Source organism: Pygoscelis adeliae, unplaced genomic scaffold (genome assembly GCF_000699105.1).
Source record: "Pygoscelis adeliae isolate BGI_AS28 unplaced genomic scaffold, ASM69910v1 Scaffold316, whole genome shotgun sequence".
Classification (NCBI taxonomy): domain Eukaryota; kingdom Metazoa; phylum Chordata; class Aves; order Sphenisciformes; family Spheniscidae; genus Pygoscelis; species Pygoscelis adeliae.
Genome location: NW_008824905.1, coordinates 258,579 through 270,143, shown reverse-complemented (window position 1 = coordinate 270,143; position 11,565 = coordinate 258,579). Strand labels below are relative to the sequence as shown.

The 11,565-nt window shown below is 41.2% G+C and overlaps 1 protein-coding gene across 1 annotated transcript; it reads left to right on the top strand.

The window, feature by feature from the left end:
- The first annotated feature begins 386 nt into the window (after window positions 1-386).
- On the top strand, window positions 387-5,597 carry LOC103917708 (mitochondrial inner membrane protein COX18). Its single transcript, XM_009324894.1, has 6 exons — window positions 387-458; window positions 1,188-1,288; window positions 2,005-2,168; window positions 3,278-3,390; window positions 4,361-4,468; window positions 5,253-5,597. The coding sequence occupies exons 1-6, from the start codon at window positions 387-389 to the stop codon at window positions 5,424-5,426; spliced, it is 732 nt and encodes a 243-aa protein (XP_009323169.1). The 3' UTR covers window positions 5,427-5,597.
- The last annotated feature ends 5,968 nt before the right edge of the window (window positions 5,598-11,565 follow it).

The following is an 11,565-nucleotide window of genomic DNA, read 5'->3' as shown; positions in this document are numbered from 1 at the left end:
CCTGTCCCCGAGCACGCTGCCGTGCGGCCGTGGCCGCCGTTTCCCCCGCTGGCAGGGGTCTGCTTGCGCTGCCCGTTGGCCTCCTGTGGCGAAGGGCGCGGCAGCTCATGCGAGGCTGTGCCGTGGTTGCAAGCCTGCGTTGGTCCTCCCCGCGACACCTGAAGTCTAAATAAAACTGAAACAGGGGAACGCGCCTCTCCGGGGTAAGGGCGCGGGAATGGAGTGGTTTCGGTGTGAGAGGCGGGCGGCGCGCGCAAGGGACTTGGTGTGACCTGCTGTGTTAAGGTAAACGAAGCTCTTGCTGAAGTTGCTCTGGTAAAAACCTGAAATAAACTAGCTTTCGGCAGTTTCTAAATACCTGTTTTACCTCAAAAGCGAGGAAAACGATGGAAGTGACCGAAGGGGTTATGTGCCGTGCCTACAGTGGCAAAGGAGCCTTCGCAGTGCTGTGGTGTGAAGTAGGGTGTTTCTCCTCCTAACGAGGACTATCAGGGTGGTGCTTCACAGCTGCCAGCACTCAAGTCCGGTTTGGAATCAGTTGGATCTTTGTTCCTCACCTGTGCAGAGGTCAGACCGGTGAACGCAGGTGTGTTTCTTGGATGGGCTTCTTCAGTGACCGTCATTCGAAGAGCGTTATTGCAAAAGAAGCATAGTTTAATTCTTTTATTGCAGTCTGTTTGGTTTGGGTTTTGTTTGTTTTTTGTTTTTTTTTTTTACAGTATTGATGGTTCATTTTTCCTTTTCTTTTGATTGTAAAAGTGAATCACCTCTTGTCCTCTTGCATAATGGGGTCTCTTCTTATTCCTCAGGATAGGGACTTCAGTGACTGCAAAGTTGTGTGCCCTGCTGGGCTTGAAATCTTTTTGAAGTGGCATTGAAGGGTTTTTTCTGTTAAGTGAAGTAACTGGTCACAATTCTTGAATGAAGGCAAAAAGATGCTTATTAAGAACAAGATATAAAATCTAACTCTGGATTAATTTCATTTAGTGGTGAGATAGTATCTTTGTTACTGTAAATACTTCTCATTAGTATTTTCACTTGTTCGTTCTGTTTGAAGATAAAATGTGTTTGCGGGTGCGTGCCTTGTTCTTCACAGTCGTTTTTAATGCCTGTACAGGATCAGGTGGGGAGAGGAAGTGCTTGTTATGCGTAACTGCGCATAAACGTTTTTCCTTTTCTTTAGCTAGTTGGAAAATTTGCAGCCGGAGATTAAAAAACTAGCTGAGCGTCTTCGCTATGAAGTTTCTGTTCGTGGAAAGCAACTGGGTTGGTCTGAAAAGGTGGCCAGGTAAGATGGCTATTGTATATGCCTTTTAAATCCATTCTAGATTGAGGGGTAGCAGGAGGGAAAGTCCTACAGACAAAAATCTTACGGAAAGATTCTGCCGTTGCCCAAAGCTTAGATTTTCTTACCACATCTACAACTTGTTTGTTTGTTATGTTGCTTTTCAGAGTATATCTATTTTAAAGCTCTGAACTCGTGATAGGCTTATGATTACAGGGCCAAATCCAGGATTTTTTTTGTTGTCTTTACTTGTGGCTAAAGTTTCCTTAGCTATTATGGTATCTAAATATTGCTGGAACTTGAGGCTTTTATGGTTGTGGTCCTGTGCATTTGTTAGCGTAGTACTGCACCCCGTGCAGTAGCAGCGTATCTAAGCTGGGATACCGAGGACGACGTAACTGGCTGATTGCCTCTGTATTGGGAAGGTCGTACCCTAGTTCAGACAAAAAGCACCATGAAATAAAATATCGGACAAGTTAGTGGGAGCTGTCAATGACAACGGGAAATTTTGTTGTGAAAAGCTGCTTATAGCAACAGGGCTAAAAGTTGTGAGGAAGGAGAGAGGCATGCTTGAAAAGGAAAGACTTTCAGGTTTTCCAGAGTTGCACCTAAAGAAGCCAATTGAAGGTGCACAGCCTGTAGAATTGTTATTTCAGAATGTGCGAAGTTACTCTGTAACAGGTATTGAGAGGGGACTTTTTTTTTTTTCTTTCTAAAAGGTTCCACTTTAAGAAAAACCTACGGAGGATTATTACGGAACTGTACATTCGAGACAACTGCCACCCCTTCAAAGCCACTTTACTGGTGTGGGTACAGATTCCAATGTGGGTTTGCGTGTCCCTCGCTTTGCGCAACTGCAGTGTCGGTGCCGTGGACTCGGGAGGTGATTAATCTGAACAGACACACTCTTAACAGTCATTTTCCGTTCGGTTACTGTTTTTACAGTTGCTTTGTTGGTTAAAGAATGCTATCTCCTGAGCTTGACATATAAGCTGATACAAAAACTACTCCACTACTAAGGTTTTGAACTTATTATAGTTTAAGCATCGATAAATATCTGATAAAAATAAAAATGAATTTCAAAGGCTTCGATTAGGTACATTGTACATGTTGTACTAGATTAAACCACAGTTCATGTAACCGAAGACCTCGAGTCTGGACCACACCTATGCTTTTCTTTGGTTTGGACTCTTGCAGCAGGTATTCTCAGCGTATTGAGAGCATGGCTGATCTCTGCTTAGACAGTCATTTGTGATAGTGTTGTGAGCTTTGCGGGATGCCTCTTCAAAAGCACGGTGTTTTGTTAGGCCGTGTGAGCGTTCAATGATTTTGGGGTCTTCTGAAGGCAGGGTTACTAGAAAAAAAAAATTTGTCTTGGGATTTTTCTGGTTCACAAGATAAGCATATTTAGCAAGTAATGTTACCCCTGCCACAGCACATTCACTATTAATCTGGTTTTTTTTCTTCCATGTGAAGTTTCACGTGAAGCACTGTAGACAAGGTGAATGTGTGTGGTTTTTTTGAACAAAAATACTGATATTTTGATTTTTTTTATAGAAGCGCTTATATAGTTTGTTCTTCTAAACAAAAACAAAACAAATTATATAGTTATTAAGAAAAATAGAATTATTTTGCAAACGCAAAACACGTAGTCATTGTAGGTTACTGCATTACATATTTTCCTCATTGGCTTGTAAAATGGTGGTTGAGATCAAGCTAGTTTTTATCGCAGGTTTACTTGAATCGGTGGCTGTCGTGAGCTAAGCTGGATCTCAGCTCGTATCTCCCACCAGTTTTTAACTTGTGTTGATAGCAGACTGCCTTGACATGTGATCTGTTAAACCAAAGATATCTGCTTTAATAGTATTTATTGTGTAGATAAAATGTACCTAGAAAGGTGGATGGTTTGATTGTAATACATGGTACGGTTCTGACTAACTTGAGGTAGCAACCCTTACTTAATTCCGTATTTTCTTTAAACTGTTCTTGTAGTTCAAGAACAGTTCTCAGCAGGCGGAGCGTTGTGGTTTACAGACCTCACGGCACCAGATTCTACGTGGATTTTGCCAGTTTCGCTTGGGCTCGTCAATTTGCTGATAGTGGAGGTACGTTGGTGGAATAAATGGGATGATTGCAAAAGGATAATTCTTTTTATAGACTTGTAAGACAATATTACCCAGTGCTATGCGTTAGAATGTGTGGGTGTCTTGTTTAGAGATGACAAATTCTGATGTGACGTGTCTCAGATACTTTATTGGCTTTACTTGAGCCTCGGTAAAATTTAGTCTTGACTGAAGTTTTCATTTAGAATGATCTTCTAATGATCTTCTTCGGGTGTTAAGCATCCACAAGCACATGTGGCGTTTTTTGGTTTGTTCTACACTCCGCCCCCAATTATTTGTTGCTGCCTTGTGGTCAAAACTAACAATGTTATGTGTTCTTCTTAATAAATTGAAAAAATCCAGAGCTTTTTAAGATTGCTGGGGAGATTAATCAACAGAAACAGAAGAAAAAGAAAAAAGTCTTCATTTCCCATTTTTGGGGGTAATTTAATGGAAATATTTTTCTTCTTGACTTTTCTGTTAGGTGTTCTTATCAAACTCTAACCATTTGGATTTCATTCTTACTCCGTTTTCTTCTGTCACGTGGACTGAGACTGTCTTAGAAAAGTCAGCACGTGCCTGTAGACTTGATTGTGCTTTCGTTCAGTTATCTGTCGACCGTCTTTGGTCTGTTTCCTGTTGGCAGCCTTTTCTCAGAGGGCTCTGCTTCAGGCTGAGGCGTTGGAACTTTTAGATGTGCAGAAGTGTCTGTGTGAAGTTACGTTACCTTGAAATGACTGTTAGGTACTCTGCTGGGTCGGTACAGTGTTTTCTACAAAGGACTGAACGTGTAAAACATCAAACGAGTTAAATGAAAGATTGTAGCAGTATGTTAATTGAAATGGAGGATGCAAAATGAAAGTAATACACAAACAAGAGTGCTGGGTTACGGGAAACCCCACTGTTGCCTTTTTTCTCATTTTAGTTGTTTAAAAAACAACTTATTTATAACTGTGGGTTTCTCCCCTTTCAGATCTTTGCTTCACAAAAAATGGAAGTTTCCAGAGTCCAGAAGCTTGCTACCAATTTCTTTCGAGTGGTGTCAGTAGTGATGATCCCTGTTGCTGCAACAGTTCCCTCTGTAAGTACAGAGTCTCAACGGTGCATCCGTTAACGTGGGACTCTGGTATGTTCTTAATGCTTAAAGAGCAACCCAAATGCCTGGTGTATTTATTAGACCATACTTTCTAATACAGTGTGCCCCAAAACAAATAAGATGTTTTGTCTATGTAAATGTTTAAATTCTTGACACATTTGGAATATTTTTGTCCAAGAGGGAAGAATCTGCAAACTCACTGTTTCTAAACGTGTTTTTTGCCAACTAGGGCTTGGAAGGACATTCAGTGCAGGTTAGCATCCTTTTTGTGATGGCAAAAATGAGAGGAAAACTTAATATAAGGATGTACAGACAAAGGTTTGCAAAGTGTTTGCTTACTGTAAGAGGAAAACAGCGTACTTCTTAGATTAGGAAATTTTCCACAATCTTCTTAAAACACTTCTCATTTTTACCAGGTGTTTTGGTTCTGAATATTTTTTGTGGTGGTTAGCAAACACAAAGTATCTTGTTGTTTGGCTCGTCAACTTATAGTCTGAAATATAGAAGTTTAAGCAAGTTTAATATGAATTAATTTATGAACTGTTGTCAAACTTCAGTGTAGATGACTCTTTTTCCCAGGAGAGTTGAGAGAGTGAAAAATACATTTGAAATGGAAGCCATTATTGTTACTGAGAGGAGTGGGTTTAGGTGAGTTATTTTTCTCAGTAACTGGGAGTAACCAGTGGCTGTGGTTCGTGAAGAGCTGCCTAAAATTGTAGTGTTTTCATTGCAGCTAGGGCGGCTGAACTCGGTATTTGTCTCGTTGCAGTCCATGGCGTTGTACTGGCTGTCCTCGAGCTTCGTGGGACTCTCGCACAACCTGTTGCTGCGTTCTCCGACCTTTCGTCGACTGTGTTGCATACCAAGGACCAAATCTGACTCGGATACTCCGTACAGGGATATTGTGTCTGCCTTGACTACCAAATACAGTTTTAAGAAATGATGTCATTTGAACTGTTGGAAGAGCTATCTCACAAATGTTGCATGGGTAATTAAGTAGTGCTGTTTTATTGAGATGTACTTAACTTACTGTAAAATGTTGCAGCTGGAATTATATTTATTTTTCAAATAAAGCATTGACTGTCTGGCCGTAAAGAAGGATTGTTCAGCACAAATGTGTGTTTATTGGGAAGGTTTGTTTCAAGGGTGGTTGTTTTGCAATTAGAATAGTCCAGTAATACAGGTTTGTCTCCTGAATTATTGCAAGGAATTGTGCAGACGAATACTAAATAAAACTGCGACTCACCCAGGCTGTCGTCTTGTAGTGAAGCTGATCTGACTTGCGGGCTAGCGAACAACAAGTTTTGGGGTGAGGAAAAAGGCTAGATGGACTGACGCTGTAGTTACTGGTTTATTTAATCAAGACACTGGTGCAGATTGATTCGTAATCAGGTGTAGTCATTCGATATCCAGGTGGTACACGTGATAGCTGATTTACTGCAACTGCAAAGTAAACTAGGTTGTTGTCAGTCTCCTGTGCGTTAGATTTGGAGTTGGGAGGACAAGTTTCTTTGATCGTTTCTGGTATTGGCTGTTGAGTGGCAGCATTCTGTTTGTATGTACTGAAATGAGGCAAGTAGCACCGTGAAAAAGAACGAATGACAGTAAGAAACCAAAGACTTCATTCAACTGCATAGCAAATTTCTGTTTTAATGTAAGTCTTAAAGGTCAAGTGCAAATGTTTTATGCCTTAAAGGACCCGCGTTCGATATTTTTTTCATGTAAGCATCAGCGTCATTACATGTAGGCACTTCCTGTGAGGGTGTTCAGATTCACATCTCGCCTTGCTCTGCATACATCTTAAGTCAGCGGACATACATTGTGAAACTTGGTGCACGCGGATGTCCCTTTGCACAGAAGTCTGTGCAAGTCCGGTCCTGTAGAAGGTTGTCTTTTTTTGGTAGAGAAACAGAAATCAGGGTAGAGGGCAAAGCATTGCTTGTGTTCTTTGCTCTCAGGTGGTTGTCATTGTGCAGAGTCGGGATGATTCATGTTTTAACTTTTTAAGTTAGTGCTCATTCATCTTTGATAATAGGAAGTGATTTTTGAAGTAACTGGGGTTTTTTTTTGTCATTAGAGAAAACTATTTAGCACTGGGAAAGAGAGAAGCAGCAGGAGTACCAGGCAGATGTAGCCAACAGTCACATGCCTTTGTTGTGGCAGAAAGAATCTGTAGTCTTTTATTTATTTCTTTTGTTAGTTTGCTTCTTGTCACCCTGATCCCTGAGTAAAAGAGGGGGCTGAAGGAGTTTATCGAGGTTTGGTTTGTAGGTAGGGCAGGGATGTTGTTTGAAACTAAGTTTTCCTAATTTAGTTTCCCCACTTCAAATTGTCTTGTAGTAGATGCATTTTTGCTAGGGGAATGCATGGTATAGTCTCTCACACTTGCTTCAGAAGCGTAAAAAAATTGATATGAATTCTATTTTCTTACTGCGTTTTATTTGAATTTAGTATTGCCATACGGTTTTCAGACTGCAGTCTACCCATTAGACAGGCTTGAATGACAGCAGTAGCAGTTGGCCTTGGTTTCTCGCTGTAGAATTACGTAGTCTGCTGGTGGCAGGATAAAAGCGGGTCGGTATCCTGATGTGGCAGTGTTTTGCTGAAGAGTCGGGGTCCCGGCAGTGGTCTGGTAAGGTGATGAGGTGAAAGCGAAATCCTGCGTTTTCCTGAGGTGCCTGGTTGTAGGAGCGGAGCAACTGTCTACTGGGCTGGATTAGCAAGAGTGCAGCCAGCAGGTGAAGGGAAGTAGTTATTCCCTGGCAGTTCTTGAGGCCGCATCTGGATGCTCTGTTGGGTTCCGGGCTTCCCAGTGCAATGCGCTAATGTACTGGAGCAGATCCGGTGGAGGGCTGCTGAGATGGTGAGAAGGCTGGAGCCCATGACGTGCTGAGAGAACTGGATTCTTGTTCAGCCCCTAAAGAGATGGCCTTGCAAAGGGAGAGGGGAGATTTATCGCTGCCTACAAGCAGTTAGTGGGAAGCGGCAAAGCAGATGGAGCCGAACTCAGCTCGGAAGCGCGTAGAGGAAGGATGAGAGGCAACAGGGACAAGTTGGAAGACAAAACATTTCAAAATTGATATGAAAACATGTTTTTTACCTTGAGGATGGTCCAACACCTGGTTTTCTGGAGGAATTACGGTATCTGCGTCATTGGAGGTACCTGAAATGCCAACTGGACGAGGCCCTGAGGAACCTGCTTTAACAGGTCCTGCAGCGAGCAGGGGGTTGGACTGGAGACCTCCAGAATTCCCCTTCCAGCTGCATGGTTCTGTGATTATATTAGCGTCTTATCTGGCAAAAAATGACATTCTTTAAAAAAACATCTTGCAAGCATACAACTGGGAGCATATTTGGTATTGTGGATGGTGTCTTGCCAGTTACTATATAGGCCAAGACGAGAATGCAGTTTTCTGTTCTTGCGCAGGTAATGCTGAATTTCTAGCAGCATCCCGTCCTAAGAAGCGACAGGCTGATCGTAGCCTCATGTCATATCGGGGGTTCAGTGATTCTTTTATCTACCTATTTCTTCTTACAAATCGCTGACTTGCACATTTTTTTCCACTTGTATGTACAGTTTATTTAACAACGTACTGCATTAATTTCTGTAACTTCTGGAGAGGAGCAGCAATTGAAATTTTAAGTTGCGCCGTTCTACAATATGTAGTTCTGAATTCTAACTGTTGCTTAATGTTGATTACTGTTTCCTTAAGACTAATGGCGAGCTCGCTACTCTACGGTAAGGTTTTTTTCCCCAAAAGACATCTCCTTACCTTGTGAGATTACAGTTGGAGGTTGTAGTCTCATTTGCAAACATGTATGCAATTCTTTAAATACAGGGAAACAGGTTGGTTGTTACAGTAAGGAGGTGCATGTGCCAGATTTCGGGTGTTGGTATTTGAACTTCTGTTTTGTCTTTAGTGTTGTAGAATGACTCCCTTCACAATGGCGATACCAGGCCTGGCTGCATGGAAAAACGAGGCAATGAAGCTCAGTGAGATACAGCGCTCTTGATATTGCTCACAGCATTACAGAAAGAGTGACTTTGTATTCTTGGTCACCTCAAATAGCTAGCAGGATTTAGTGAGGTAGGTGGTGATATATTTTTTTTTTTCCCCTGAGTGTTCAGGAGAATTCAGCAGTTGATAAATACACCACAAAATAATCAAAGTTAATAAAAACTCAGAAGCATATACAGAAGGACTATAAGGTGTTAGCTTTAATGGGAACTGGCCACAGATAAATGTATCTAGAGTTAACGTAAGGGTAAGAAAGGTCTGGAATGTTTTCAAATCTAACAAAAATGTACTAAACAAAACCCAAACTTTAACTATGAGGACTAATAGGAAAGTGCTCAGGAGGTGAGTTACTCCACACTTGTGTTTTGTTTCTTGCACTTTCCTCTGAAGTACTTGTTTCTGGGTGCTGCTAGAGGCATCGGGGAGGATGACGGGACACGGTTTGGGTAGAGCTGGAACCATTTGTGACAGTTGTGGCATGGAAAGCTGGTAACTCGTGCCACGCTTGTGGCTTTGCAAGTTGGAATTCTGCATGCTGATTCTGACCGGCGCTCTCTGTGACAGGTTAGTCACTTTCGTCTCACTCCATCAGTTAAATTGCCAAGAACGCTTACGTTTAGAAAATATTTGCGTTCGTTGGGCTGAACTTCTGAGTTTGGAAAATATTAATGGGCTGGTTTTTGTCCTTGCTCTTTACTGTGATAAGTAGTCAGAGCGTGAAGTACGAGGCTGGCATGGAAATTGCGTTTGTCTCGCTTGTGCCTCCTTGATCCCCCATCTATGTGGTGGAAGTCCAGGAAGACTGAAGCTATTTAATGGTGGTGACGTTACTATTTCTCCTCTCTGGAAAGGAGTTCAAACATTGCTCTGGTGTTTACTATCGTTTCTGTGTTGGAAAAGAAATGTGTATTAGTAATACGGATATGAGGTCAACAAAATCCAGACTGTTCAGACTAAAACTGAAAAGAAAAAAACCCAACTCATTAATTTACATAATGTTTTTTAAGTAGACACAAGGCGAAACTATTTAACCGTTCACCACTTGGCTTTTAGAAAGACACCATTCTGGAGTACTGTGGCCAAGGACTTTCAAATTGGCCAGCGTGTGGTAAAATACGTGCAAGGCATACAACGGTTGATTCTCTTTTTCATGGGATAGATACTATCACAAATGAAACTGCTATTCTTCGGAAACACGGAACATAACAGAGGAACTATCACACGTCACTGCGGAGAGCATAGCGCAGCTCCTGGTTCATACAGCTGACTTAACGCAAAGAATTTTGTGAAGAGTATTGCGTTCCTTTGAAACGTCAGGTAGGAGTGCTTAGTTTTAACATACCTGATGTGAAGATAAGAGTTCAGATTTCTTTGGCAATTGGGGAAAGCAATTGTACTTCTAATTTAAGAGATACTATGAGAGTAATGTTATTTCTTTTGAGATGTGTCTCAGAGAAGGTGCTAGTTGGAGTGAAGTGGATCCCAGAGATAAATTTCATAGGGCTCTGAGTTTTGATTATCTGCAGCTCCGTCAGTTTCCCGGGAGCAAATAAACTGTACCATGTATCTTCTTTGGCTGTTCCAGATACTGAAGTGATAAAATTCTGTCTTACAAGTTCAGCTGTGTTCAGAGCAAAGTTTCCAGCTTCTGTTACAGTTCAGTGTTGTGTATATGCAAAATAAGAGGTGCACCTGTATATTTGGGGGGGGGAAGAAAAGGCAGAAATCCTGTGTTTTTCAGAACTCTGTTGGTTAAATGGAAAATTTTGATACAGTTATAAGTTGACAATTCATACAGTTATTTCCTGAAATACCCTGGCTCTAAAAATAAGGAAGACTTGTTTTATCATTACCAAACACGCACAAAGGAACAGTTCTTCTTTTGCCCGTTCCTGTTTGCATAGGCTAACGTTAGAGAATCCAGGCATTTTCAGCATCTTCTGTTTACTCAGAAATTTAACATTTGTGCAATACCACTGCTTTATCTTTGTCAGAGATGTTAGCAATTTTGTGTAAGACTTACTTTGTAGATTTCCCTCAAATAGAGGGGGAAGAAAGTGGATAAAAGGAACATTTTAGTGGGTTTTTTTATCTTTTTCACTCCTTTCAATACCTGACTACCGTGGTACATACGGAATTCGTCATGAAAGGGAGCACTGAGAAAAAGAACTGCTTTAAGGATATTCTGCGCAGTCGTCTTCCTTTCGCTGCCTGGCGTAAGGCAGCAGATGGGAATAACTAAGGATGTTTTAGTTTGCGGAACAGAGGTAAACAGTGATAATTACGGAATGGAAGTTGTAATTCTCCCTTTAAAAAAAAAAAAAGCACTGATAGCTTTTACTAGTGTTTTTATTTCTGAATTGTGTAGCCGTTGTCCAGGCATAATGCAAGTTGGCATGATGCTTCAGTCCTAAATACAGGCTCGCGTTCCTCCTGTCTAGCCACACCCTTGCATGACAGTAGCTGCTGTAACTCATTTTGTATTGTGCCGATGGAAGAAGTGTCTTAACCTTTCAGTTTATCGCTGGAGTAGACAGTGACTCACATCTCAAAAAAGTCTACATTTGATTAAATTAATGGTATCTCTCAGGATACTCCCTAACAATAAGCTTTCTGTAAAATAAAAACAAGCTTCTAATTTATGTATTGTTTCTGAACTTCAGTCACTAGATCCTGCTACACAGATTCTTTAAATACTTTCAGTACAATCAGAAGCAGTAGAATTTCTAAATCGTTTTTCCTAGCATTGCCGAAAAACACCCAGAAAGTAGAACTAAGTACCATAAAGCCCAGGAATCTCTTGAGAACGTTAAGCTGACCTTTAAACAGTAGCAGAAATAAGTAAAGTTCAGTAACTGTTTCTACTCTACCATACTGAATGAAAAACCTGGAAAAAGGGATTATTAAATACCCTCCCAGGCACGAAAGAAGATTCATGGTTTTCAGCCACAAAATTGTCTGAAAGCTGTTGAAGAAAAAAGACGGCACAAATTGTAAAATAAACTAGAAGACAGGAAATAAGTGTTCCACCCAGGGCTGAAGAAATCGCCGTGCCTCAGACGC

Excerpts from the sequence above, each read along its gene's own strand:
- LOC103917708 (XM_009324894.1), top strand. The coding sequence starts at position 387 with ATGGAAGTGACCGAAGGGGTTATGTGCCGTGCCTACAGTGGCAAAGGA. Across the intron at positions 1,289-2,004 it reads TGGTCTGAAAAGGTGGCCAG|GTTCCACTTTAAGAAAAACC; the intron begins GTAAGATGGCTA and ends TCTTTCTAAAAG. Across the intron at positions 4,469-5,252 it reads TTGCTGCAACAGTTCCCTCT|TCCATGGCGTTGTACTGGCT; the intron begins GTAAGTACAGAG and ends GTCTCGTTGCAG.